General features: G+C 36.3%; 1 protein-coding gene across 8 annotated transcripts in view; it reads left to right on the forward strand.

Moving 5' to 3' along the window:
• The window catches only part of agap1 (ArfGAP with GTPase domain, ankyrin repeat and PH domain 1), a 159,539-nt gene that overhangs the window by 116,515 nt on the left and 17,525 nt on the right, over positions 1-25,499 (forward strand). For 4 of the 8 annotated variants that reach the window (XM_055008573.1, XM_055008574.1, XM_055008568.1 and 1 more), the window contains 4 exons: positions 1,155-1,232; positions 9,806-9,960; positions 11,131-11,221; positions 12,448-12,670. In XM_055008573.1, coding sequence (XP_054864548.1) covers positions 1,155-1,232; positions 9,806-9,960; positions 11,131-11,221; positions 12,448-12,670 — 547 coding nt within the window. Of the gene's footprint in view, positions 1-1,151; positions 1,233-9,805; positions 9,961-11,130; positions 11,222-12,447; positions 12,671-25,499 lie in introns of all 8 variants that reach the window. The other 4 variants (XM_055008575.1, XM_055008571.1, XM_055008572.1 and 1 more) reach the window with 2 other exon arrangements.

Here is a 25,499-nt window from a genome sequence, read left to right on the forward strand (position 1 = left end):
ACTAAATCTTTTCCGTCTCGTTCTGGACTGAATGAAAGCAGCAGAAATAAATAAAGGTCTCGCCGTCGACATGCAGCTCTGATTGTTTCTCCTCGACCTCCGACCTCCACGCCGCCGTGACGCTGGTTGCCCGCGGCGACGGCGAGAAACCAAACCAACATTTGCAGAAGACGAAATGGCGGCAAAGCTTTAAATGTTACCAAGCTTGTTTCCATCGAGCGAATAATTTAGGAAAGGTCAGAATCTCAGCAAATAAAACAAACCGGCGACGCTGCACCTTTAATTCCTCCTCCTGGACCTGAATAATCAGGAAAATCAAACTAATTTAACCTGAAAACCAGGAATTTTTACCAAAGTTTGGTTTAACCAGATCCTGTAAAAATGAGTCAAGAATTGTAGAAAAACTACTGAATAATTGTTCAAAATGACATAAAAATCTGTTAAAATACCTCTGAACTCAATAAAATGTTAACATTTCCTCGAATCACTTCATTCCATGTTTTAATGACACAAATTGGTCTAAAATCACTCAGAAAATGTCAAAAATCTCCAAAAAGAGCCATAAACTCACAAAATGATCCACAGTGAATTTAAAAGCTGCAAAAAAAGAGTCAAAATCCCTCAAAAAGGTGCAAAAATAAGACAAAAGAGAGCAGAAATTACAAAATTGTGCAAAAGGAGACAAGAATTTGCAAAAACTATACAGAAAGGTGCAAAAGTGACACAAAGGTACAAAAATTAGACAAAAATAAAACAAAAAGGTGCAAAAATAATACAAAATTTTGTGAAATTTAAAAAAAATGTGCAAAAATTAGAGAAAAATGTGTAAAAAATTGACAAAATTATCTAACAAGGTGAAAAAATGACACAGAAATGTGCAAAAGTTAGATAACGATCAAAAATAAGACAAAAAGGTGCAAAAAAAAGAGGACAATATGACACAAAAAGATGATGATCCAGCAAAACTGGATGAATTGGTTAAAACTGACATCTGATAGGATGTTTGTTTTTAACTGACGTGTCCGTCATGTTATTTGGCCCCGCCCACTTTATCGCTAAGCCCCGCCCACCTGGTTTCTGACGCCTGTTTTCTCTCTCTACCTCCTGGTCCTCTGTTTTTTTACTCCCTCTCCTTGTTTTCTTCCCGCCAGCAGCCAGGCGTAGAGCGTGGAAACTAAACCGTGTCAGTAGCCTTCGCAGCGTTTACGCCAACAGTCTCCATGACGACGAAGGTAAAAAAAAAGAAACAACGGGGTTCCGACCCACAGCGGCTCAAACCGGACAGCCCGAAAGTACAAAATTTCTCCATAAACTCCTCACAACCACTTTATATTCACCTCTAATGACTTTTGAGACGCTAAATGGCAAAAACGTGACATAAAACAAGAAAAATGAGACACAAAGTGAGTGAAGTGAAACAACGCAACCAAAAACATAAAATAAATGAGGCTAAATGAGACAAAATCTGAAAAATGAGACACAAAATGAGATAAATGAGACTTTGAATGAGAAAAAGTAGACACAATATTAAGATAATGAGTCACAAAATCAGAAAAACGAGACAAAATATTTGGAAAGTGAGAAAAATGAGGCATGAAGTGAGGGAAACATGACACAAAACAACCAAAAACATACACAAAATGAGAAAAATGAGACAAAATTTGGAAATGACACAAAATGAGGATAATGAGACAAAATGAGAAATATGTGACACAAAATGTGAAAAATGAGACAAAATGAGACACAAAATGAGATAATCGAGACATTAAACAACACAAATAAAACACAAAATGACACAAGTGAGACAATGAATTAGAAGAATGAGACAAAATATTAGGAAAATGAGACTAAATGAAAAAAATCTGACACAAAAAGACAAAAATTAGACACCAAATGAGGAAAATGAGACACAATATTAGGAAAACGGGACACAAAATGAGAAAAATGACGCAAAATGATAAAAAACAAGACAAAATTTGAAAAATGAGACACAAAACACGAAAGGGTATCAGGAGAATTACACTAAATGAGAAAAATGAGACAAAATATTAGGAAAATGAGAAAAGTAAGACATGAAATGAGGGAAATGTAACGCAAAACAAGCAAAAACATACACAAGATTAGAAAAATGAGACGAAAGGAGAAAAATTTGAAAAAATGAGGGAAACAAAATACTAAACCTGAAAAAGAATGTTTGGAAAATGAGACAAAATGAGACACAAAACAACCAAAAACATGCACTGAATGAGATAAAATTTGGAAAAGGAGGCACAAAATCCAAAAAACAAGACACAAAATGAGATAAACAAGACATTGTTTGAGACGAATGAGACACAATATTAGGAATATTAGACAAAAAATTTGGAAAATGAAACACTGTTAGGAAAATGAGAAAAATTAGACAAAATTTGGAAAATGACACATAAAATGAGACAAATGAGACACAAAATGAGGGAAACAAGGCACGACAATCCAAGAAATGAGACAAAATTTATACAATGACGTTAAATGAGACAAAATGAGACACAAAATGAGGTAAATAAGACAAAATGACACAAAATGAGACATGAAAGGACCAAAACGATGATAAATTGTTGAGGATCCACTCCACACAGTGAAACCTGTCTCTGCATCAGGGTCATGTGACTGCAGATCACCACCTGATTGGTCGCTGGGTGCGTCGGTGTGAGTCTGGTTTCTCTGAACACGCGTGTGCTGGGTGTGTCACGTGACGTTTCCAGGTTATTAATGCTGTAATAATGCCGTGTGCGCTGACATTTAGCTTTAATTTGTGGAAACGCTCGCTGTTGGTTTGTTGTGGGAAAGGTTGCCAGTGTCAGAGTTCACAAATTGCCTCGATGCCGCCGCTCAGCGAGCGAATGTCAGAACAGTAGCCGAGAGCGAGGCGCCGTAATTACCTGCACCGCATACGTTTACCCTCCGACTGCAGCTAAACGTGGCCGTAAACAAGCGTTTATTCCAGGACGGTGGGCCGACGTCCAAACAGAGACGGAAACTCACCTAGAACCATTCAAATAGCATTTAATGTGACAGTAAATCAGACAAAATGGGTTCAAATGGGTGTAAAGTGACCCAGAGTTGGTCTAAATGGATGATAAATTATCCAAAGGGACTTTAAAAGTGTCCAAAATAACAGAATCTGTCCAAAGTGAGTCAGAAGATGTGAAATGTAATGATTTAATACGTCTGAAATAGCAAATAATCATCCAAAATGACTTGAAATTCATCCAAAATCACTCAAATATTGTCCACTGTGACAATAAATTATCATAGCGAGTCAAAATTTGTCTAAAATGATTTAAAATGTATCCAAAATAACAAAAATCTGTCCAGAATGACTGAATAATTGTCCATAATGACTTCAAATGTGTCCAAAATTACATTAGTTGAAACTAATTTTAATAGTGTTCAAAATGACAAATATCTCTCTAAAATGAGCCCATACTGACTTAAAATGGATCTAAAATGGCAGAAACTTGTCTAAAGTTACTCATAAGTTCCCCAGAATAACTCTAGATTTGATTAAACTGGCTTTAAAAGTGTCCTAATGACAAAATAATCGTCCAAAATGACTTGAAATTCATTCAGAACCACTCAAATATTGTCCAGTGTGACAGTAAATTGTCAGAATGAGTCTAAATGTGTCCAAAATAATAAAAATCTGTCCAAAATTACTTGAAGTGTCCAGAATTAGTCTAAATTAGTCGAAACTGACTTTAAAAGTGTTCAGAATGACAAGAATCTTTCTAAAATGAGTCCACAGTGACTTAAAATGGATCTAAAATGGCAGAAACTTGTCTAAAGTCACTCATAAGTTCTCCAAAATAACCTAAATCTTTTTAAACTGGCTTTAAATGTGTCCAAAATAACAAAATGTGTCTAAAATGAGTCAAAAAAAAGTAAAATGTCATGACTTAACATGTGCGAAATAGGAAAACAGTCGTCTAAAATGAATTCACAATAAATTGATCATAATCACTTAAAAGCTGTCCAAAACGACCCCACGTTTATCCAATACGACAAAATAATGTGACAATACATGATCAAAAATTACTGTAAATATGTCCGAAGTGATTTAAAATTAGTTTTGACTAAATTTAAGTCTTAAAGATCACAAAACGTGTCCAAAGTGACTCATAAATTGTCCAGAATTACTTAAAATTCATCTATTACAACAAAAACTGTCCAAAAGTGCTCAAGTATTGTTTTTAATACAACAGATGATCAAAAATGACTGTATATGTGGCCAAAATGACTCTAAATTAGTTGAAACTGACTTTAAAAATAACAAAAATCTCTCTAAAATGAGTTAACTTAATTTAAAGTGGCATAAACTTGTCTAAAATTACTCCTAAGATCCCTAGGATGACTCTAAATTTGTTTAAACTGACATTAATACTGTTTAAAATAACAAAAACATGTCTAATATGAAAAATTGCATCCAAGTTGGGTCAGAGTTTGTCTAAAATGGCAATAAATCGTCTGAATTTACTCAAAAAATGTGTCCAAAATGACTCAAAGTGGTTCATTACAACAAAAACGTCTAAAATCACTCAAATAATGTCCAATGTGATAACAAATGATCTAAAATGACTTTAAATTTGTTTGAAGTGACTATAAAAGTCAAACAAAAAACAACAAAAATTTCAAATCAAATGGAACTTCGATAATAAAACAGGAATATTCATCACAACAGGAATGATTAAAGCTGCAGATCGTTACATGGAATTTACTGGAATCATTAAACATTTGGAATTAATCCAATCACTGACAAACTGCTTCATCTTTAAACCACATTTTTCAGCTACAAACCAGCATGATTCTTCATATTTGTGTCCTAATGATGAATTTAAGACCAAAATTTACTTTGTTTTAGCTCCATTTTTGGTCTCCACCACCTCCTGAAGGAAATATTTGGTTTTTTAGCAGTAAAAACCTCCAGTAAAGTTACAACCAGGACCTAAAATGGGCTATAAAAGCTCATTTTCTCTACTGATAATGTTGATAAACAAGACTAATATAGCTTTAGATGGGCAATTTTTTTGTTTTTTTCCACTTGGGGGCAGCAAAATTCCAATATTTATTTTATTTTAGCTCCAGTTTTGGTCTCCACCACCTCCAGAAGGCAATATTTTGGCTTTTTAGCTGTTAAAAAGTTAAAACTAGGAGCTCAAAGAGCCTAAAAAGCAAATTTTCTACGCAGATAACATTAAGAATAGACGTACATTGTGCAACTTTTTAAATTTTCCCCTCGCGGTTTAATATTTTCTTTCTCTTAGCTCTACGTTTGGTCTCCACCACCTCCAGAAGACAATATTTGACAGTAAAATCCTCTGTCATGTAAAACTAGGAACTAAACTAGGCCAAAAAGCTAATTTTCTCTATTGATAATGTTAAAAAATAGACAAATACATAATTTGAAACCATATTTTTCACATCCAGCCGCTGAAAACTAACCTGATTCTTATTTTTTATGTTCCAAATGATGAATTTAAGAGCAATATTTTCTTTGTTTTGACTCCATTTTTGGTCTCCACCGCCTCCTGAACGTAAATATGTGGACTATTAGCAGTAAAAATCTCCAGTAAAACCTAAACTTAGCAACTAAAAGAACACAAAAAGCAAATTTTCTCTACTGATAATGTAAAATTGAGACAAATACAACTTTAGATTTGCAACTTAGTTTTTTTTCACTCAGAATTTGATATCTTGTCTTTTAGCTCCGTTTTTGGTCTCCACCACCTCCTGAAGGTAAATATCTGGATATTTAGCAGCTAAACCCTCCAGTAAAACCTCAAATCAGCAAATAAAACAGGCTAAAAATGTAATTTTCTCCACTGATAATGTTAATAAATTGACAAATACAGCTACAAACCAACACGATTCTTAATTTTTGTGTCCAAATGATGAATTTAAGTTCAATATTTACTTTGTTTTAGCTCCATTTTTGGTCTCCACCACCTCCTGAAGTTAATATTTGAGAGTAAAATCCTCCATTAGAGGTAAAACTAGGATGTAAAACCATCTAAAAAGCAGATTTTCTCCACTGCTGATGTTAAATCAGACTAAACGTCGTGTCGTTTGACTCCCCGCCGGGTTCGTTTGGGTCGGGGTGGTTTCTCGTTTCGTTGCTCGTCGTGCACCATTTAAATCCAGGAGCAGCGTTTAATTCGAGGCCTTTCTGGATTGTTGGTTTCCATAATTGTCAAGCCCCCCCCCACCCTACCCTCCTCTCCCCCACCCTGAAAACAGAGAATCATGGGAATTTAATTATGATGGGATGCTTGACCCTGCAGGGCTCAGTGGCCGTGATTCAGAGCTGCTTCATGAGCAGTTCGTCCTTCGTTAGGCTTCATTTCTGCACGGAAACGTTTAAAAAAATCTACGTTTTTAAAATCAGAATGTTTTTCTGAACCTGCAGATCATCCGAGGATTTAACGAGAGCAGAAACTGGGAAGAAAATGGGAAAAAATCTCAATAAATGTGGAAAAAGGTGCAAAAAATGTCAATTAAATGTGCAAAAAATATCAACAATTAAAGGTGCAAAAAATATCAACAATTAAAGGTGCAAAAAATATCAACTATTAAAGGTGCAACAAAGATCAATTAAAGGTGCAAATATATAAAAAGTGCAAAAATGTCAATTAAAAGTGCAAAAAATATCAATTAAAGGTGCAAAAAATCAATTAAAAATGCGAAAAATATCAAAGGTGCAAAAATATCGATTAAAGGTGCAAAACAGTTCAATTAAAGGTGCAAAAAAATAAATATTTTTTTCAATTCACAAACCATATGAATAAAATATACGGTAAAACAGCAACACAATGTGTACATTTTATTCATGGTTTGCAAATTTTATTCATATTTTTTGCAAGTTTTATTTGTATTTTTTTGCATATTTTATTTATATTTTTTGCACATTTTATTTAGAATTTCTTGCACATCTTATTCGCATTTTTTTGCACATTTTATTTGTATTTTTGGCACATTTTATTCATATATTTTGCTAATTGTATTTATATGTTTGTGCATTTTATTCTTATTTTTTTGCACTTTTTATTAATGTTTTCTTGCACATTTCATTTATTTTTTTGCACATTTTATTCAGAACTTTTTGTACGTTTTATTCATATTTTTGTACGTTTTCTTTGCATTTTTAAGCATTTTATTGACATTTTTTTTCCATTTTCTTCTCATTTTTAGCTCATTTTGTGTCCTCTGCAGCTCGACTCACTGGCAGGTCATTTGATAATTCCAGTTAAACGAGGTTTTCCAGGCTGGATGAGCTGAAATCTCCTGTCCTGATAATAAACGTTGCTCCTGTGGTGGATAAAAAGCTGAAACATTTGCTTCGTTTTCGGTTTTAACCTGTGAACTTGGGTTTTAATGAACTTGCCGGCCGGTTCTTTGGCGCCTCGAGCAGCTCAGAGATGAGAACTTTAATCTCCGGACAGAAAAGGTGTTTTTGGTGTTTGATCCTGGAGCTTCCCGGTCCGGCCTCAGGCGTCCTCCTGTTCATTGATTATCCCAAACGAGACGCTGCCAATTAGAGCAGCGACTCGACTGATTAAACTTCGTCACGATCGGCTGCTCCGGCGATTACTGAGCGGCTTCACAGGAAACCCAGGAATCCTGGGAATTCTGGGGCGCCCTTTGATGGCGCTATTACCCCTCCTCCCCCCTCTTACCCCTCACCGGGGTAATTGTAAACAGAAGCTGCCCTCAGTCTGATCTGGTGGCTTCCAAATGTGGCCGCTAACATGTAGCACAACCAAGCTAATGCACTAAAACACGGAGGGTTTCACAGTTAGCATCAGCGCTAATAAATATCAACTTTTATTACGTTTGTTTTGACTTAAAAAACTATTCTGATACAAAATGAGAAACATTTTAACATTAATATACGTTATCAACATTTTATTCATATTTTTTCTACATTTTTTCCCTATATTCTAATATTCCTGTTTTACCATCATGCTTCACTGTCAGGACTGTGCATTCATTGTGGTGGTCCAACTCATCAGCCCTGCTGTTTTCATCATTTTGCATCTTTTTGTGGTTATTTTGTGTCTTTTTGTGGTTGTTTTTCAACTTTATCTGCTCCTTCTATTTCTTTTTGTGGTCATTTTGCATCTTTTTGTGTCTCTTTGTGGTCATGTTGTGTCTTTTTATCATCATTGTGTGTCTTTTTGTGTCTCTTTGTGGTCATTTTGCATCTTTCTGTGTCTCTTCGTGGTCATTTTGTGTCTTTTTGAGTGTGTTTTCAACTTTATGGGCTCTTTTTGTGTCTCTTTGTGGTCATTTTGGGGTTTGATATGTCCTCTGGCATTCATGGTTCATCTGTTAATGTCATACCATATCAATATCATCACACTCCCTCCTCCATGTTTTACTGTCAGGACTATGCATTCACTGTGGTAGTCCTGGACAGGTTCACACCATTCTGATTAGTGCTACTATGACTCCTTCTGTACTTCCTGATTAGTGGTACTATGACTCCTTATAAACCTCCTGATTAGTGGTACTATGACTCCTTATAAACCTCCTGATTAGTGGTACTATGACTCCTTCTATACCTCCTGATTAGTGGTACTATGACTCCTTCTAGATCTCCTGATTAGTGGTACTGTAACTCCTTGTAAACCTCCTGATTAGTGGTACTATGACTCCTGCTAAACTTCGTGATTAATGGTACTATGACTCCTTCTAAACCTCCTAACAGACCCCTGATCGTCCCGTTAACCTCTAAGGATTGTGGGTAAACCGTCCACATGTCTCTGATTGTAGCTGCTGACCTCTGGGGTTAGGGAACTTCCTGTCATCATGGCTTCAGGGGCCACTCAGGTCAACAGGTGTCTTCAGACCAAACCTGCCTGAACTGAACAAAACCTCCTTTATTCTCCAGGAATTCTTCACATTTCTCAGTTAGAAACCAAGAAAACCTCTTAAACACTTCACACAACACAAATCTAATAATAAAATCATCCGTTAAACTAGGATATCAAGATATCAAACAAGAAAATAGACGAGCGAAGCTTCTAAATGAGGAACTTTTGAACTCTAATAATTTTATTTTATAGTTTATTCAACATTTTTTTTCTTTTTTTGTGCAATTTATTTGTATTATTCAGACATTTTGTCAATATTTAAAAAAAATATTTAACCAAAAAAATTTCAAAAATTTTATTCATTTTTTTTACACTATTTTCATATTTTTTGCACATTTTATTCAGATTTGTACAGATATTTTATTACAATTTTGGGGGGAATTTCTTCATATTTTTTTTAACATATTTTATACATATTTTTTCCACAATTTACTTCATTTTTTGTTAACATTTTTAATTCGTGTATTTTTAAAATGCAAAATTTTAAGTACTAAAATAATTAAAGATAGAAGGCAATTTCATTTTATGCACAATATTGATCAAACTGTTTTTTAGTTTTTTTTTTTAATTATCCATTTTTTGCACATCTATTAAATTTTTTAATTCATATTTTTAGGAGATTTTTAAGTTTTTTTTATATATGTTAAATGTTTTATTCATAGCTGTTTCAAAAGAATTTTTTTTGCACATGTATTTAATATTTTTCAGACCATTTTTACACGTTTTATTCAGATTTTTTAAACATTTTCTTTGTAATTTTGTTGTTTTTAATTTAAGCAAAAGTAAAAAGGACGTTTTGGTCCAAAACTAGTTAGATTTCCTGATCTTCTGCTGGTGTCTGTTTGGTTTGGTTCTGGTTCGTGTTCTGACCCTGGACTGTATTTTTTCTCCTCCAGAACAAGAGGAGAACTTTGAGTTCACCATCGTGTCTCTGACCGGTCAGTCGTGGCACTTTGAGGCGACTTCGTACGAAGAACGAGACGCCTGGGTTCAGGTGATCGAGAACCAGATCCTGGCCAGTCTGCAGTCCTGTGAGAGCAGCAAGAACAAGGTGGGTCCTGGTTTTCTGAACCAAAAAATCAGATTTATTTCATGAAATATTTTGCTTTCCACAAACAGAAATAAAAAATGTGAGTTTGGACCAAGAACCTTTTAATTTTCTAGCATCTCTAGCAGCTAATTTATCAGCATTAGATTCCTGATCTAGTAGAAACAGCCAGATAAACAGAACTAGTTCAGATCTTTACGTTTATAAACCACGAGCTGCATGGAGAGTGAACGAGCCGCTCACATAATTATAAAATACCAATTACTGATGTTATTTTCCACCTGAGTCGAGTCGCTGTGTTGACGCCTCGGGCTCGTCCTCCGTTTCCTCTTGTTCTGTTCCTTCTAAGAGTCTAACGTTGGTTTCCACTAAATTTAACCTCAACGATAAGAAATAAAAAACCTGAAAATAAACCTTCTGTCAGCATTTAAACAGCTCAGTTTGACTGTTTGGAATTAAAATTACAGATTTCAGCAGATTTTATATAGAACATATCTAAGGAAAAAAAAACAATCAAAACCATAGTTAGAGATTTCAGACGCCACTAATAAGACTCTTAGAATACAGTCTTTATATCCACATATTTATAATTCATATTACAGATTTCAGCAGCATCATTCTGAGTCTGAGAAAACACAATTACTTAATATTACTATACTAAATAGCACTTATAATGTCGTCTTTAAATCCCTCGTCAGACATTTTAATGCTACAGAAAGATGTTTGAATTTATATTCATGTTAATTCCTGCTTTCATTGAGTAAATCCAACGAGCATCCAAACTTTCTATTACTTTTTTATATTTTTAAACAATTGTTTCACATTTTTTGCACATTTTATTAAATTTTTTTGCTTATTTAAATAATTTTTTGGACATGTAATTCACATTTTTTTAACACATTTTATTCACGTTTTTGCATATATTTTTTGCACATTTGATTCAAATTTTTTTGGATTCAAAATTTTTTGCACATTTTATTCACATTTTGTGATATTTTATTTATAGTTTTTGCATGTTCATATTTTTTGCACATTTTATTCACATCTGTACATCATAAAGAAACAATCAGGGCCTTAAATACTAAAGTAGATGGTAAAACTATTCTCTGTAAACACCAGAAACCTGAGAGAGGTTGCAGAAGTGAATATTTTTTCTTAATTTTCTCGTTTCAGTCTCGTCTGACGAGCCAGACGGAGGCCATGGCTCTGCAGTCCATCAGAAGTATCCGAGGAAACGGTCGCTGTGCCGACTGTGAAGCCCAGAGTGAGTTTAAACGAACTTTAAAATCTAAAAATCATTATTTAAATTTAAATTAATATATAAAAACACAGAGTGGATGATGCAGGTTTAGTCAAATAAAGCTCAGTACCTTAAAGACAACAATAGAATCATGATTTATTTGTATTATTTTACATTTTCATCGATTATAGCTAGCAAATAAATAGAATTTTTTCAGGATTTTAACCCTTTAAATGAAAGTTGGTTTACATGATGTCACTGTTGTTGTTTTATTTTAATTAAACACAAAACATTGATTATTTTCCATTTAATCATTGCTAAAAGTTTGAAAAAAATTTGAGATACATCAGTGATTAACAGCAACTTTCATTTTTAAAAAACAGTCACTCAAGTCCTTAACAACAAAAATATCAGTATAAAAAATGGAATTGTTATAAGTTGTTTTCCACTTTTCAGTGAATAAATCTTTTAACTAACATCAGTCCTCATCAGAAACTTTGATTTCCAGTTTTTACATGGTAAAATGCACAGTCAGGACCTTAAAGACAAAAATGTTATGTATAAATAATTTTCCACTTTTCACTGAGTAAATATTTTAACTAACATCAATTCTGACTATAACTTTTTATTTCCAGTTTGTTTACATTGTAAAAAACTAATAATCAGGATCTTCAAGACAAAAATATTGGTCTGAAAAATTCCATAAAATGTTCTATATTTATGTTATTTTCCATTTTTCAAAGAATAGATCTTTAGTAGTAAATAAAATAGTAAATTAACACAATCAGGACCTTAAAGACAAAAATACTAGTGTAAAAAATGCCATAAAATGTTCTGTATTAATGTTATTTTCCACTTTTCATAGAGTAAATCTTTTAACTAAGATCAGTTCTGACCATAACTTTTGATTTCCAGTATGTTTTTATAGTAAATTAACAGAATCAGGACCTTAAAGACAAAAGAAATCCCCAAAACACTGCTATGCAAGACTTCTTCATTTGATTTCCAGTTTAAATAGTAACAAAATGAACACAATGAAGACCTTAAAGACTAAATGTTTTTCCAGTGTTAAATACAGTTGGTAGTAAAAACTCCAAACCAGATGTTGGGAGACATCCTGCTTTGTTTTCCTTTAAAATGTCTACATTTACCCAGAATTCCTAGCTCCAGATCTAAAACCAGACATCTCAGTGGAGTCTTCCTGTTGGGCGTAAAGTTCATCGTCTAACACCCAAAACTTGTCTCCTCAGACCCGGACTGGGCAAGTCTGAACCTCGGGGCCCTGATCTGCATCGAGTGCTCGGGCATCCACAGGAACCTGGGGACCCACCTGTCAAGGGTCCGGTCCCTGGACCTGGATGAGTGGCCCCTGGAGCTCATCAAGGTCATGTCGGCCATCGGCAACGAGCTGGCCAACAGCGTCTGGGAGGCCAACGCTCAGGGACGCCTCAAACCCGGACCGGACGCCAGCAGGTAGGAACAGCTGGATTTCTTTATGGTCCCTGAAGGTGTTTCAACACTTATGAGGTACTTACGATGCTGTCTGGAACTCCCTCACCAGGAGGTTTGACTATCGTTTACACTTTTAGTCGTGCGAGTCGCCGTTTGTTGATCATGTGAGTTGAGGTTGAGAATAAATACCTCAGATTCCCCATCGGTCAATTAGAAATTAGGCTACAACACCACTTATCAGGTACTTATAATATAGTCTGGTTAGCCCTCACCAGGCAGTTTCACTATGGTTTATGCCTTTAGTCATGTGAGTTGCTGTTTGTTGTTTGTGTGAGTTGGAATCAGTTAGAAATGAGCAAATTGTTATTATTTATTTACACCTTCAGCAAACAAATTTTAAAAAATGAGGGCTACAACACCACTTATCAGGAACTTATAGTGCCACCATGACATCCCTCAAAAGGCGGTTTTACAGTCGCTGTCGCCTTTAGTTGTATCGGGTGCCGTTTGTTGTTTAGTTTGTTGTTCAAACAAATTAAACAGGTGTCCTGTTCTACTTTATTTGCACCTGCAGGACAAACTCAAAAGAATTTATTCGAACACCGCCGGCAGCCTCACTCTTCTTTTTTTTTTCTGCAACTTGGTCACATATAAATCTTTAGTATTTTACTCTTAGATTTTTTATCAGCTTCTGGCTTCATATGGATGATTCTGGTGGTTTCAGGTGAATCCTCTGGTTTGGTTATACATAAATATCTGTATTTGAAAAGAATATCCTGTTTCCTTTAATCAGATCCTGTAAAAAAACAAAAGAATCTCAAGCTTGAGTCAAATTCTGAGTCATTGTGAACAAATTTTTAATAGGTTTGGACACATCTCTGTCATTTTGGACTTTTGTTTTCTTTAGTTTTGACCTGTTTTTATTTATTTTTGACAATTTTTCAGTCGGTTTTTGTTATTTTGGACAAATTTTGAGACATTTAGGACTATTTCAAGTTTGTCTGGACAGGTGTCAAAATCAAAGCTCCTGCATGAATCAAATAAATGCAGCATGGTTCAGAAACAGTGAACAGAGGAGCAAGTTGTTGGAGATCCATTCAGCATGGTGAAACATCTTTCTACTGATGATGAACTGTGTGGAGAACAAAAGGCTGTAGAGGTTAGAAACATGGAAATAGAAAAACATCAACAGGATAAGAAAAAACAGATTCAAAATGAGGGAAATGAGACCTAAAATATGGAAAAACAAGCCACAAAATGACAAAAATAAGACTCGAAATATAGAAAATGAGAAACAAAATGACAAAAGTGAGACAAAATGAGGACAACAAAACCAAAAATTATGAAAATTGTATGCAAAATATGGAAAACCGAGACACAAAATGGGAAAAATGATAAACAAAATGAGAAAAGTGAAAAAAAATGACAAAATGAGGAAAATAAGACACAAAATGAGAAAAATGAGGAAAACGAGACAAATGAGGAAAAATGAGAAAAAATGAAATGCAAAATTAGGAAAAATGAGAAAAGCAAAACAAAATGAGAAAAATAAGATGTAAAATTTGAATAATTAGACAAAATAAAGAAAATGACACAAAATTTAAAAATGAGGAAATGTGAAGAAACGACACAAAATGAGGAAAACAAGACACAAAATAAGAAAAAAATGAGACTGAGAAAACTTAGACAAAATAAGGAAAATCAGACACAAAATTAGGAAAATGAGATGCAAAATATGGAGAAAAAAAGTTGAAAAATGAGAAAAATAAGATGCAAAATTTGAAAAATAAGACGCGAAACGACAAAAACGATTCCAGTTGTTGAGGATCCATTCTTCATGTCCTTCATGGTGAAACTTCTTCCTACAGCTGATGAACAGAGCAGGTTTCTGGCCATTTCTGGCTTTTTAACAGAAACTGAAGACGTTCCAGACTCGTCTCTGTCCTTCTAGTCGTGGTCGTTGTGTTTCCTTTGAGGCGTCTCAGTAAAAAAACAAACCCATGATGAGTAAAAAAGGGCCGGCGTCTGCAGACAGGGGGCAGCATGGAGCAGTGAGGAGCTCCGGGTATCGACACTGGCGACCGCAGGAGATTAAAACTAATGGATGAACTTTGGCGTGATGTTGATCAGTGTGTGTGTTAATGTGTGTGTGTGTGGTTGTGTAATTATGGGCTGCAGCTCTGGGAAGCAGCAGCCATCATAACAAATTAGAGCCGACTGCCATCCGCATAAAGATCGACTTCCACGTCCTCCCACTGCACTCATTAGTCAACAGAAGCACCTTATAATTACTCTGCAGACACACAACACACTCACACTCACACAGACACACACCGGGCTGTCGATTCGCAGCGATATTCGCTCAATTATGCTTTATTTATGTGCTGGTTTTTGTCCCTTTTAGTGCCTCACATGTGATTATTACACCTGCATCGGACTTTAATGTAAAAACAAATGATTAGAGCAGAGAAATGAAAATTAAAAGAGAATTAAATCAGAACCGCAGGTTGAGATGGATGTAAAAGATGCAAAAAAAACACAGAAAATCTGTCCAGAATGATTAAAGAAGTGGGCAGAATGACTTAACGTGTGGAAACGACAACAATGAGACGCAACACCATGAAAATAAGGAACAAAATCTCAAAAATGAGACACAAATTGACCAAAGCAAGATACAAAACAAGAGGAGGACAAAAAATGACAAAAGTCTCATTCTAAAAGAAACACAAAAAGATACATAAAATGACAAAAATAAGACAAAACATTACAAAAATTAGATACTAAATGAAAACAATTTCAAAAATGAGATACAAAGAAATAAAAATTGATCGCAAAATGACAAAAATGTGATCCCATCAACAAAAGCAAGATGCAAAATGACAAAAATGAGACAAATTGACAAAAGTGAGATAGAAAAACTAACAAGCAGATCAGAAAATGACAAAAAATTATTGAAAAACAAAAGAGACATAAATTGACAAAAACAAGATACAAAGCATCACAAAAATTAGATATGAAATGACAGAAATGAGATGCAAAATGATAAAAGACGAACACAAACCAACAAGAATGAGATAGAAATTTGACCAAAACAAGATACAAAAAAATGGGCTGCAAAATAATAAACAAAATTTTTAAAATGTAATCAAAAACAACAAAAGCAACACAGAAAATGACACTAATGAGACACACAACAATAACAATGAGACACAAATTGACAAAAGTGAGATAGAAAAACAAAAAAACAGATCAGAAAATGAAAAAATGGTAATACAACAAAAAATGACTAAAAAAAGTACAAAAACAAGACAAAACATTACAAAAATTAGGTACGAATTCACAAGAACGAGATACAAAACAACAAAAAAGACTAATAAGAATGATAAAAACAAGAAAAAACATTACAAAAATTTGACAAAATATAGACACAAACTGACAAAAATGAGACAAAATTTTGACAAAAATGAGATACAAAACAATTAAATGGATCACAAAATGTCAAAAATGATGAACAAAATTACAAAAATATGATCCAAGCCAACTATAACGCTACACAGCAATAAAAGTCAGATGCAAAATGACAAAGAAAAAAGATAAAACCGAGATAAAAGGAGACAACGGCTGTAGTAGTTGGAGATCCATCCAGCACGGTGAAACGTCTTTCACACTCAGGCTCTACTGAGCGCGTGCAGAATATCGACCTCCATGTCAGATTCCTGTTTATTCCTGTTGGAGTCGATAAAATCTCAGTTAACCAGAGATGCTCCACTGACTCACCCTTTATCTCACTCTATCTCACCCTCTATCATCCTTTATCTAACTCTATCTCACCTTTTTCTCACCCTTTCTCACCCTCTGTCTCACCCTTCATCCTCTAGCTCACCCTCTATCTCACCTTTTCTCACTCTCTCACCTTTATCTCACCCTTATTGCTTTATCTCCCTCTATATCTCACTCTTTATATCACCCTTTATCATTTATCGCACCCTCTATCTCACCTTTCATCCTTTATCTCACCCTCTCACTCTTTTTCTCACTCTTTGTTCTTCATCTCACCCTTTATATCACCCTTTATCTTTCTCACTAGCTAACCCTTTATATTGCTATTTGTATCACCCTTTATATTGCTCTTATCTCACCCTCTATCTCACACTTTGTCAAATTTTTTGTCCTTTATCTCACTCTTTATCTCACCCTTTATCTCACTCTTTTGGCTTTTATCTCGCTCTTTATCTCACCCTATATCTCACTCTTTTAACGTTTTGTATTTTGTGCTCATTTTGTGTTTTCCTAATTTTTTGTCCTGTTTTGCTCATTTTGTGTCTCGTTTTTGTATTTTTGTCTCTGTTTTTTCAGTTTGTGTCTCACTTTTGCTTTTTGTGTTTAATTTCTCTCTTTTAGTTGTTTTATGTCCAGTTCTCTTCCTTATTCTTTGTGTTGTTTTGTCTCCACATGTTAGATATTATCCATATATTTAGCTATTTACCGTCTTCATCCTCCTTATCTCATCTCCGTTCTATATTCTGAGTGGATCCTGACTATTTAAACTCCGGTGTGGTTCCTGTAATAAGCCGGTGTTGTTGATGTGCGGCTCTTTAAATCAGCCGTGGTTTATCTTCCTGTTAATCACGTGTTGTGTTGTGTGTTAAAGAGGCTTAAACGTGTCAGAGCGAGGCCTCCTCCATAAATCGTAGCGGGAGGCGAACACAGGAATGGAAATGAGCGGAGGCTTTTGTCCGGGCGGCGGGAGGGCTGGGAGAGGGGGGAGGCTGATGGATGAACAACGCCTCCCCTCGTGGTCTCTCAAGTGAGTAATAGAGGCCGAAATTTCATTTTGCAAGTGGCTGATTTAATGATCCAAAGGGTAATTAATGGCCTGATTATCTTAATGTTAAATATGGCCAGCAGCAATTACGCTGACCTCCTGTCTGTCAAGGTCTGGCCTCCCACTCTGAAACCCAATTAGGTTCTGTTTGGAGCTCCGTCAGGAGGGGGAGGACGGAGGCCGGGGAGGAAAACAGCGAGAGGAGGTACGCTGCCGTTAAACTCCTCCATTTTTCTGACTCGACCGATGCACCGGAGGGAGGAATTATGTGACAGCGCCGAGCCGCCGCCGTGTCCAGCTGGTGTCATCATCTCTTTATCTTCCCATCGCCGGGTTCTCCTCCTCCGCCTCCTCTGCCGCCCACAGCGACGGCCGGTCCAGCTCTCATTAGCGTCAGCGCCGCTAACGTGACGCCGCTCGGCTCCACAGGCTCCACCGCCAGAGAGCTGTTGACGTGGTGAAGAGGCGGCGGCAGTGATGGTCGGTCCAGGTCTCATTAGCGTCAGCACCGCTAACATCAGGCCGACCTAACACAAGGCCGCGCGGCGCCGCTCGGCTCCACAGGCTCCACCGCCAGAGACTTGTTGAACAGCAACTCCGACAGTCAGTCCAGGTGTCACTAGCATCAGTGCTGCTACACTAACACAAGGCCACGTAACGCCACTCGGCTCCACCGCCGGAGAGTGGTTGATGTGGTGAAGACGCAGAGGCAACAACGGTCGGTCCAGGTCTCATTAGCGTCAGCGTTGCTAATATGAGGCTGCGCCACGTCGCTCGGCTCCGCAGGCTCCACCGCCGGGGACTTATTGAGGTGGTGAAGCAGCAGCAGCTCCAACAATCGCTCCAGGTATCATTAGCTTCGGCATCGCTAACACAAGGTCAAGTGGTGTTGCGCAGACTCGTGTTAGCATCTGACGCTAACAGGAGGCCGCGCAACACCTCTCGGCTCCACCGCTGGAGACCTGTTGAACAGCAGCTCCAACGGTTGGTCCAGGTCTCATTAGCATCAGCAGCGCTAACATGTCATTGCGCAGCCTTGTGTTAGCATCTGATGCTAACATGAGGGGGTGCGACGCCACTCAGCTCCACAGGCTCCACTGCCGGATACTTGTTGAGGAGACACAAAATAAGAAAAAAAACAAGAAAAATTAAATAAATTGTTGGAAGATACATTCAGCACGGTGAAACATCTGTTTACAGCTGAGACTAGAGTAAATCAACAACCAAAAGGAGACACAAAATAAGAAAACGAGACACAAAACAACAAAAACGACACAATTTGTTGAAATATCTTTCTACAGCTGAGACTGGGGCACAAAGTCAACCAAAAGGAGACACAAAATGACAAAAACGAGACAAAACAAGGGAAAAAAACTACAAAAATGAGACACAAAACAAAAAATATGACACAAGTTGTTGGAGATCCATTCAGCATGGTGAAGCATCTTTCTACAGCTGATGAGCAGAGTAGAGAGAAAACATGGAGGTAGGGTAAGGGTTCAGTAACCATAATATGTGGAGTTGTTTGCACGGTCGGGTGTTAGCATCAATGCCGCTACGCTAACACCAGGCCGTGCGACACCACTCGGCTCCACAGGCTCCACCGCTGGAGACTTGTTGGCAGCAGCTCCGAGGGTCCAGAAGTGTTTCGGAGCCACAAAAAGACTTCCTCTAAACGTTCCCATTAACCCCCGGTCGGCCGTCATCACCTCGGCTTGGCAGCGCCGCCCCAGCTGACGCCACCGCCCAGGGGGCTGCTAAGTTTGGGCTCGCTGCCCGTCGCCCGCGGGGCTCAGCGGGCCGGGCGCCACCGCCGCCGCCTCGGCCCTCATTGTTTTAATTAAGTGTTGCAGCGACACCAGCACCCAGAGGTGACAGCGACGCTAATCCCAGCTCCCGGTCGGACACATGAGCCTCGGCGGCTGTGAAAAACGCCGGTCCTTCGGCGGTCTGTCGCGGCCAGTCAGCATCTCGGCTGGTCGCGTGAACTCGCCGTTAATGAGCCAAAAAATAATAACGAGCTGGAAGTTTAGTTTTTCCACAGACAGAAAACAAACAGCAACACTGGAAAGAATAAAACATAGAGTCCGCATGATTGTTTCAGACGTTTCACCGCGATGAATGAATCTCCAACAACTGGTGTCATTTTTGTTGTTTTGTGTCTCATTTTTATTGTTTTTTTCATGTTTTGTGTCTTGTTTTGGTTCTTTTTTTACCCTAGTTTCAACTAAATAAAGATGTTTCACCATGCTGAATGTGTCCTCCAACAATTCATGTAATTTTTCATGTTTTTTCAATGTTCTGTGTCTTGTTTTTTTCCTTTCATCTCCTCATCCTGTAGATGTTTTTCTATCTCCACGTTTCTTCTCTACTCTGCTCATCAGCAGTAGAAAGATGTTTCACCATGCTGGATGGATCTCCAACAATGCGCTGTTTTTGTTGTTTTTTTATATTACGATTTTAAGCTCAGTTTTGGTGAATTTTCCCGACAAACCTGAAAGTCACACGAGACACGTTTGAGGACAGTCAGAAACCTGAGAATCTGGTGAATTTTTCTGTTTTTACAGCTTCTTGCTTTGATTAATTTCTAGTGGATTATTTTTATTTTTTCCCACTAACATCAGAGTGTTTTTTTTGTCGTGAGCTCACCACTGAGCATGTGCAGAGCGACAGCAGCAACATAAAAATATTATTGTTTGCTGTATTTTGAAAGTAATGTATTTTAGGGATTGAAAAGTTTAAATTTTTTTTTTACAGATTTTTCCTGTTTTGTTAAATGGTAGATAAGATCTAGTAAAATCTGGTTTTAAAAAAAGGAATTTTAAAAATCTGTATTTTTATTGAAATCTAGATAAATAATCATTATTTTACAGACATTTGCTCTTATTTCTAAGAAGGTTTATGTTTATTAACATTATTACAAAACTGTAAATTGATCATTTAATGTTTTAAATTAGAGATAATATCTAGTGAAATGTATTTTTTACAGTATTAAACCAGAAAATGAGACTCTTTGTATTATATCAAAAGTCTCTATTTAACAGACATTATTTAAAAGAAAATGGATGTTTATGTAAAAATAGTCTCGTTTTAAAGTCAAGATGAAAACATTATTCATCAATGCAGATTTGTGTCGTTCATTATCGTTTTTTATGGTTAACATGTTCATTTCAATTTTATTCATATAAAATTACAATTACAGTTCAAATTGTCTCAAGACGCTTTGTATGTAACATGTAAATTAATATTTTCTTTTGTGTGATTTTACTAAATATTACCTGTAATTGAACAAATATCCTGTTAGCATCTGATGTTAGCAGGAGGCCGCGCGACGCAACTCGACTCCACAGGTTCCACCACCAGAGACATGTTGACAAGTTGTTGAAGATACATGAAGCATGGTGAAGCATCTTTCTACAGCTGAGACTGGGGTGAAAAAATACAAAAATGAGACACAAGATTAAAAAAAAATGAGACATAAAACCACAAAAATGAGACACAAAACCGCAACAATTAGACTTAAAATGAAAAAAATGAGACACAAAATGACAAAAATGAGTCACAAAATGACAAAAACAACACACAAAACAAGAAAAATGATGTGAGTTGTTGGAGATACATTCGGCATGGTGAAACATGTTTCTACTGCTGAGACTGGGGTAAAAAAAAAGAACTAAACGAGACATAAAACATGAAAAAGATTAATTTTGGAGACTATTTTTATTTTTTTCCCACCAACATCAGCGTTTGTTTGATTCGCCGGAGCTCTCCACTGAGCATGTGCAGAGCCACTGAGCATGTGCAGAGCCACTGAGCATGTGCAGAGCGTCGCAGCCTCCTGACAGACCGATAATTGGCCCCTACGTTCTAATTCATCTGTAAAGGGGAGGCCTTGATTAAATTAGTCCTAATAGACGTTATTTTGTACATGACTGAGCCCGGCTCGCCTAACGAGACCCCCAATTTACTGCCGACATTAAGCCGGCCGACACGAGCCAATCACGTCGTCCGTGTGTCACCGCGGCGACGCCATGCTAATGCGGGCTAAGAGCACGAACTAAGAGCACATCCTTTAGTCATCGGATTAAGGTCCGATAATGAAGAAATAAATAACGTGACTCGGAGCAGAAGAGGATCCAGACCGACCTCTAATTGGCTCCGAGCTGGACGAAGCGGGAAAAGCATCCCGGATAATGTGTTTGGATGGAATGAGTTCACGGAGCTGCTAAACGCTCGCTGGACAGTCGTGTTCAGTCACACAGTAAACCCAGAATCTGACTCTGAGGAAGAAACTCTGTGAAAAACCCGTTAATCAGTCAAATACACGGTGAAATAATAAATAAAAAACACTGCTGGGGCAAATGAAACAACTAAAAACGAAATTATTTAAGTTTTCCGTCCTGAATGTGAATAAATGTCTTTAAAATAACAATAAATATCTGTAGAGTCAGGTTTTCTGATTTAAATATTATAAAAAATAGTCTCATTTTATCGTCAAACGCTGTAAAAAGGAAAAGAAAATATTATTTATGAACAGATTTGTGTTGTTAGTTACAGTTTTGACCTAGATTTAATTAAATTTTACTAAATTTTATCTGTAATTAAAAATAGCATTTTTTCCTTGAAATATCAGCCAGTGTCTATAAAATAATCATATATTTTTAGATTTAATACAGTAAAAATTGTCTTTATGGTCAAAAGTTGGAAGAAAAAATAAGAAATTAATCTACAATAAAACTGACAGTTTTGGTCTTTTTTTAACAGTTGACGTGTAAAATAATATTTTCTTTTCTGTAATTTTACTAAATATTATCTGAAATTGAACAAACAGAAATTTTAAAAAATTGTTAAAAGTACAAATTGAATAGCAGCTAATTTTTATGTAATAATTACATATTTTTAGATTTCAGAGATTTTAGAGATTAAAAAATGTAAGAAAAAACAAATTGTCCTTTTTCCTTTACAATCAACATGTAAAATAATATTTTATTTTGTATTTTATTTTCCTTAATGTTTTCTCTAAACTCTAAAAAAATCTGTAAAATAAAAAACTAAAGAATTCTTAATATATATTTAAAAAAAATATCTTACATAAACAGAAAATATCTGCAAAAAAAAGCAAAAAATAAACATTTTTGATTAGGAATAAAAGTTAAATAACAGGTAATAAAATAATAATATATATTAAGATTTAATATAGTAGAGATATTTTTTTTATTTTGTGTGATTTTACTAAATATTATCTGTAATTGATCAAAACATAAACAAATCTGTTTTAAAAGAATTGCATTTTTTCCCTTCAAATTACAGCTAATATCTATGAAATAATTATATATTTTTAGTTTTAGCAGTCAAAGTTGATCCCTTCATGGTGAAAAATTGTAAGAAAGAAATAAGAAATTAATCTATAATAAAGCAGATTTTTTTTAAGGACATTATTTACAGTTTTGGCTTGTTTTTACAGCCAACATGTCACTTAATGTATGTTTTTTAAATTTATTTTACTGGATATTATCTGTAATTTAACAAAGCACAAAAAATCTGTAAAATATTTTTGAAAAAGTCAATTCTTAATATAATTTTAAAAATATTTTTACTTATATGACAAATATCTGTAGAATAATATTTTTTTTCAGATTTAAATGTAAAAATAGTGTGATTTTGTGGTCAAACACTAAAAAAAATGAGAAATTACTATTTGAGAATTTTTGTAAACCAACAGAGAATTTTTTTTTCAACTATTGAAGTAAAATGGTAAAACAGTAAAATAATTGTGTTTTTGCTGACTGAAATACATTAAATAGTATAATTTATGGTAAAAGAACAAATTGTTATGTGTAAAAACTATCATTTTTTATAGCGGATATTATTTATAGTTTTTATCAATTTTTGCATAATTTCTAACATGTAAATATTAAGAGTATTTTTTAAAGAACAGAAAAAATATAAATATATTATTGTTTTGCAGATGTTGCAGAGGGATTAAAAATTTAAAATAAGATTTTTCGGATTTTCCCAGTTTTATTAAATTACAGATTACAGATACAAATTTATTTGACCATAAAATTAGACAATTTTTTACTGTATTTAAATTTGAAAAATGTCTTTATTCAACAGACATTATTTAAAAGAACATTTATGCATGTTATTGAGTGAAAATTGGTGATTTATTTAACTGATATTTCACAGAATTTTCCAGTTTTATTACATTATTGATAATATTTGGTAAAATTTCAGTGTTTGACCATAAAATGAGACTATTTTTATTATATTAAAATGTTCAAATATCTCTAAAAGAACATTTCTACGTATTCGGATTAAATAATTTAATGTTATTTTATTAAACTACAGTCGTCGTCTGATCAGATCGGAGCAGAGCTGTGATATTCTCCGTTTTATTTGCTGCAGATTTGAGGAATAAAAGTCGGTGATGAATAAACTCCGACGGTCCGATCTGCCCCGCCGCCCCCCCGGTGCCGCCCCTCCGACCCTGGGGGGCAATTATCCCGGAGCCGGGGCCCCATCTGGTCCCGGGGGTCCGATCCGAGTCCCGCCGCAGCTGCACCCCAGATTAAAAGTCTAATTTTAAATCTGTTGGCCTTTTCCACGGGGCAACAAGACGGATCTGTTCCCATAAAGGTCCGACGGGTTCCTGCGGCTCCTCCAGACCTGCTGCTGAATTATTACCCCGACCGCATCCGTCACCGAGCGCTTAAGGAACGCATCGCTTCATCCGTTAGCCCCCATCATTTCTCTGCTGTCCCCCTCTTCCTCTCTGACGCTTTTATTCACAGCGTTAAAGTGAAACCTGAGAGTCCAACAGCAGCAGTTAGTGAGCCGACGAATCGCTCTGCAGCCCACGGAGCTGCCGCCAGGACACACAAAGTACACAACCCAGGCACAAAACGGGCAAAAAGAGACACAGAAGGACACAACCCAGGCACAAAACGGGCAAAAAGAGACACAGAAGGACACAACCCAGGCACAAAACGGCAAAAAGAGACACAGAAGTACACAACCCAGGCACAAAACGGGCAAAAAGAGACACAGAAGGACACAACCCAGGCACAAAACGGCAAAAAGAGACACAGAAGTACACAACCCAGGCACAAAACGGGCAAAAAGAGACACAGAAGGACACAACCCAGGCACAAAACGGCAAAAGGAGACACAGAAGTACACAACCCAGGCACAAAACGGCAAAAAGAGACACACAAAGTACACAACCCAGGCACAAAACGGCAAAAAGACACACAGAAGTACACAACCCAGGCACAAAACGGCAAAAAGAGACACACAAAGTACACAACCCAGGCACAAAACGGCAAAAAGACACACAGAAGGACACAACCCAGGCACAAAACGGCAAAAAGACACACAGAAGTACACAACCCAGGCACAAAACGGCAAAAAGAGACACAGAAGTACACAACCCAGGCACAAAACAGCAAAAAGAGACACACAAAGTACACAACCCAGGCACAAAACGGCAAAAAGAGGCACACAAAGTACACAACCCAGGCACAAAACGACAAAAAGACACACAGAAGGACACAACCCAGGCACAAAACGGCAAAAAGAGACACACAAAGTACACAACCCAGGCACAAAACGGCAAAAAGACACACAGAAGGACACAACCCAGGCACAAAACGGCAAAAAGAGACACAGAAGGACACAACCCAGGCACAAAACGGCAAAAAGACACACAGAAGTACACAACCCAGGCACAAAACGGCAAAAAGAGGCACACAAAGTACACAACCCAGGCACAAAACGGCAAAAAGAGACACACAAAGTACACAACCCAGGCACAAAACAGCAAAAAGAGACACACAAAGTACACAACCCAGGCACAAAACGGCAAAAAGACACACAGAAGGACACAACCCAGGCACAAAACGGCCAAAAGAGACACAAGAATACACAACCCAGGCACAAAACGGCAAAAAGACACACAAGAATACACAAACCAGGCACAAAACAGCAAAAAGACACACAAAAGTACACAAACCAGGCACAAAA

This window comes from Amphiprion ocellaris, chromosome 24 (assembly GCF_022539595.1).
Source record: "Amphiprion ocellaris isolate individual 3 ecotype Okinawa chromosome 24, ASM2253959v1, whole genome shotgun sequence".
In the NCBI taxonomy this organism is placed as follows: Eukaryota; Metazoa; Chordata; class Actinopteri; family Pomacentridae; genus Amphiprion; species Amphiprion ocellaris.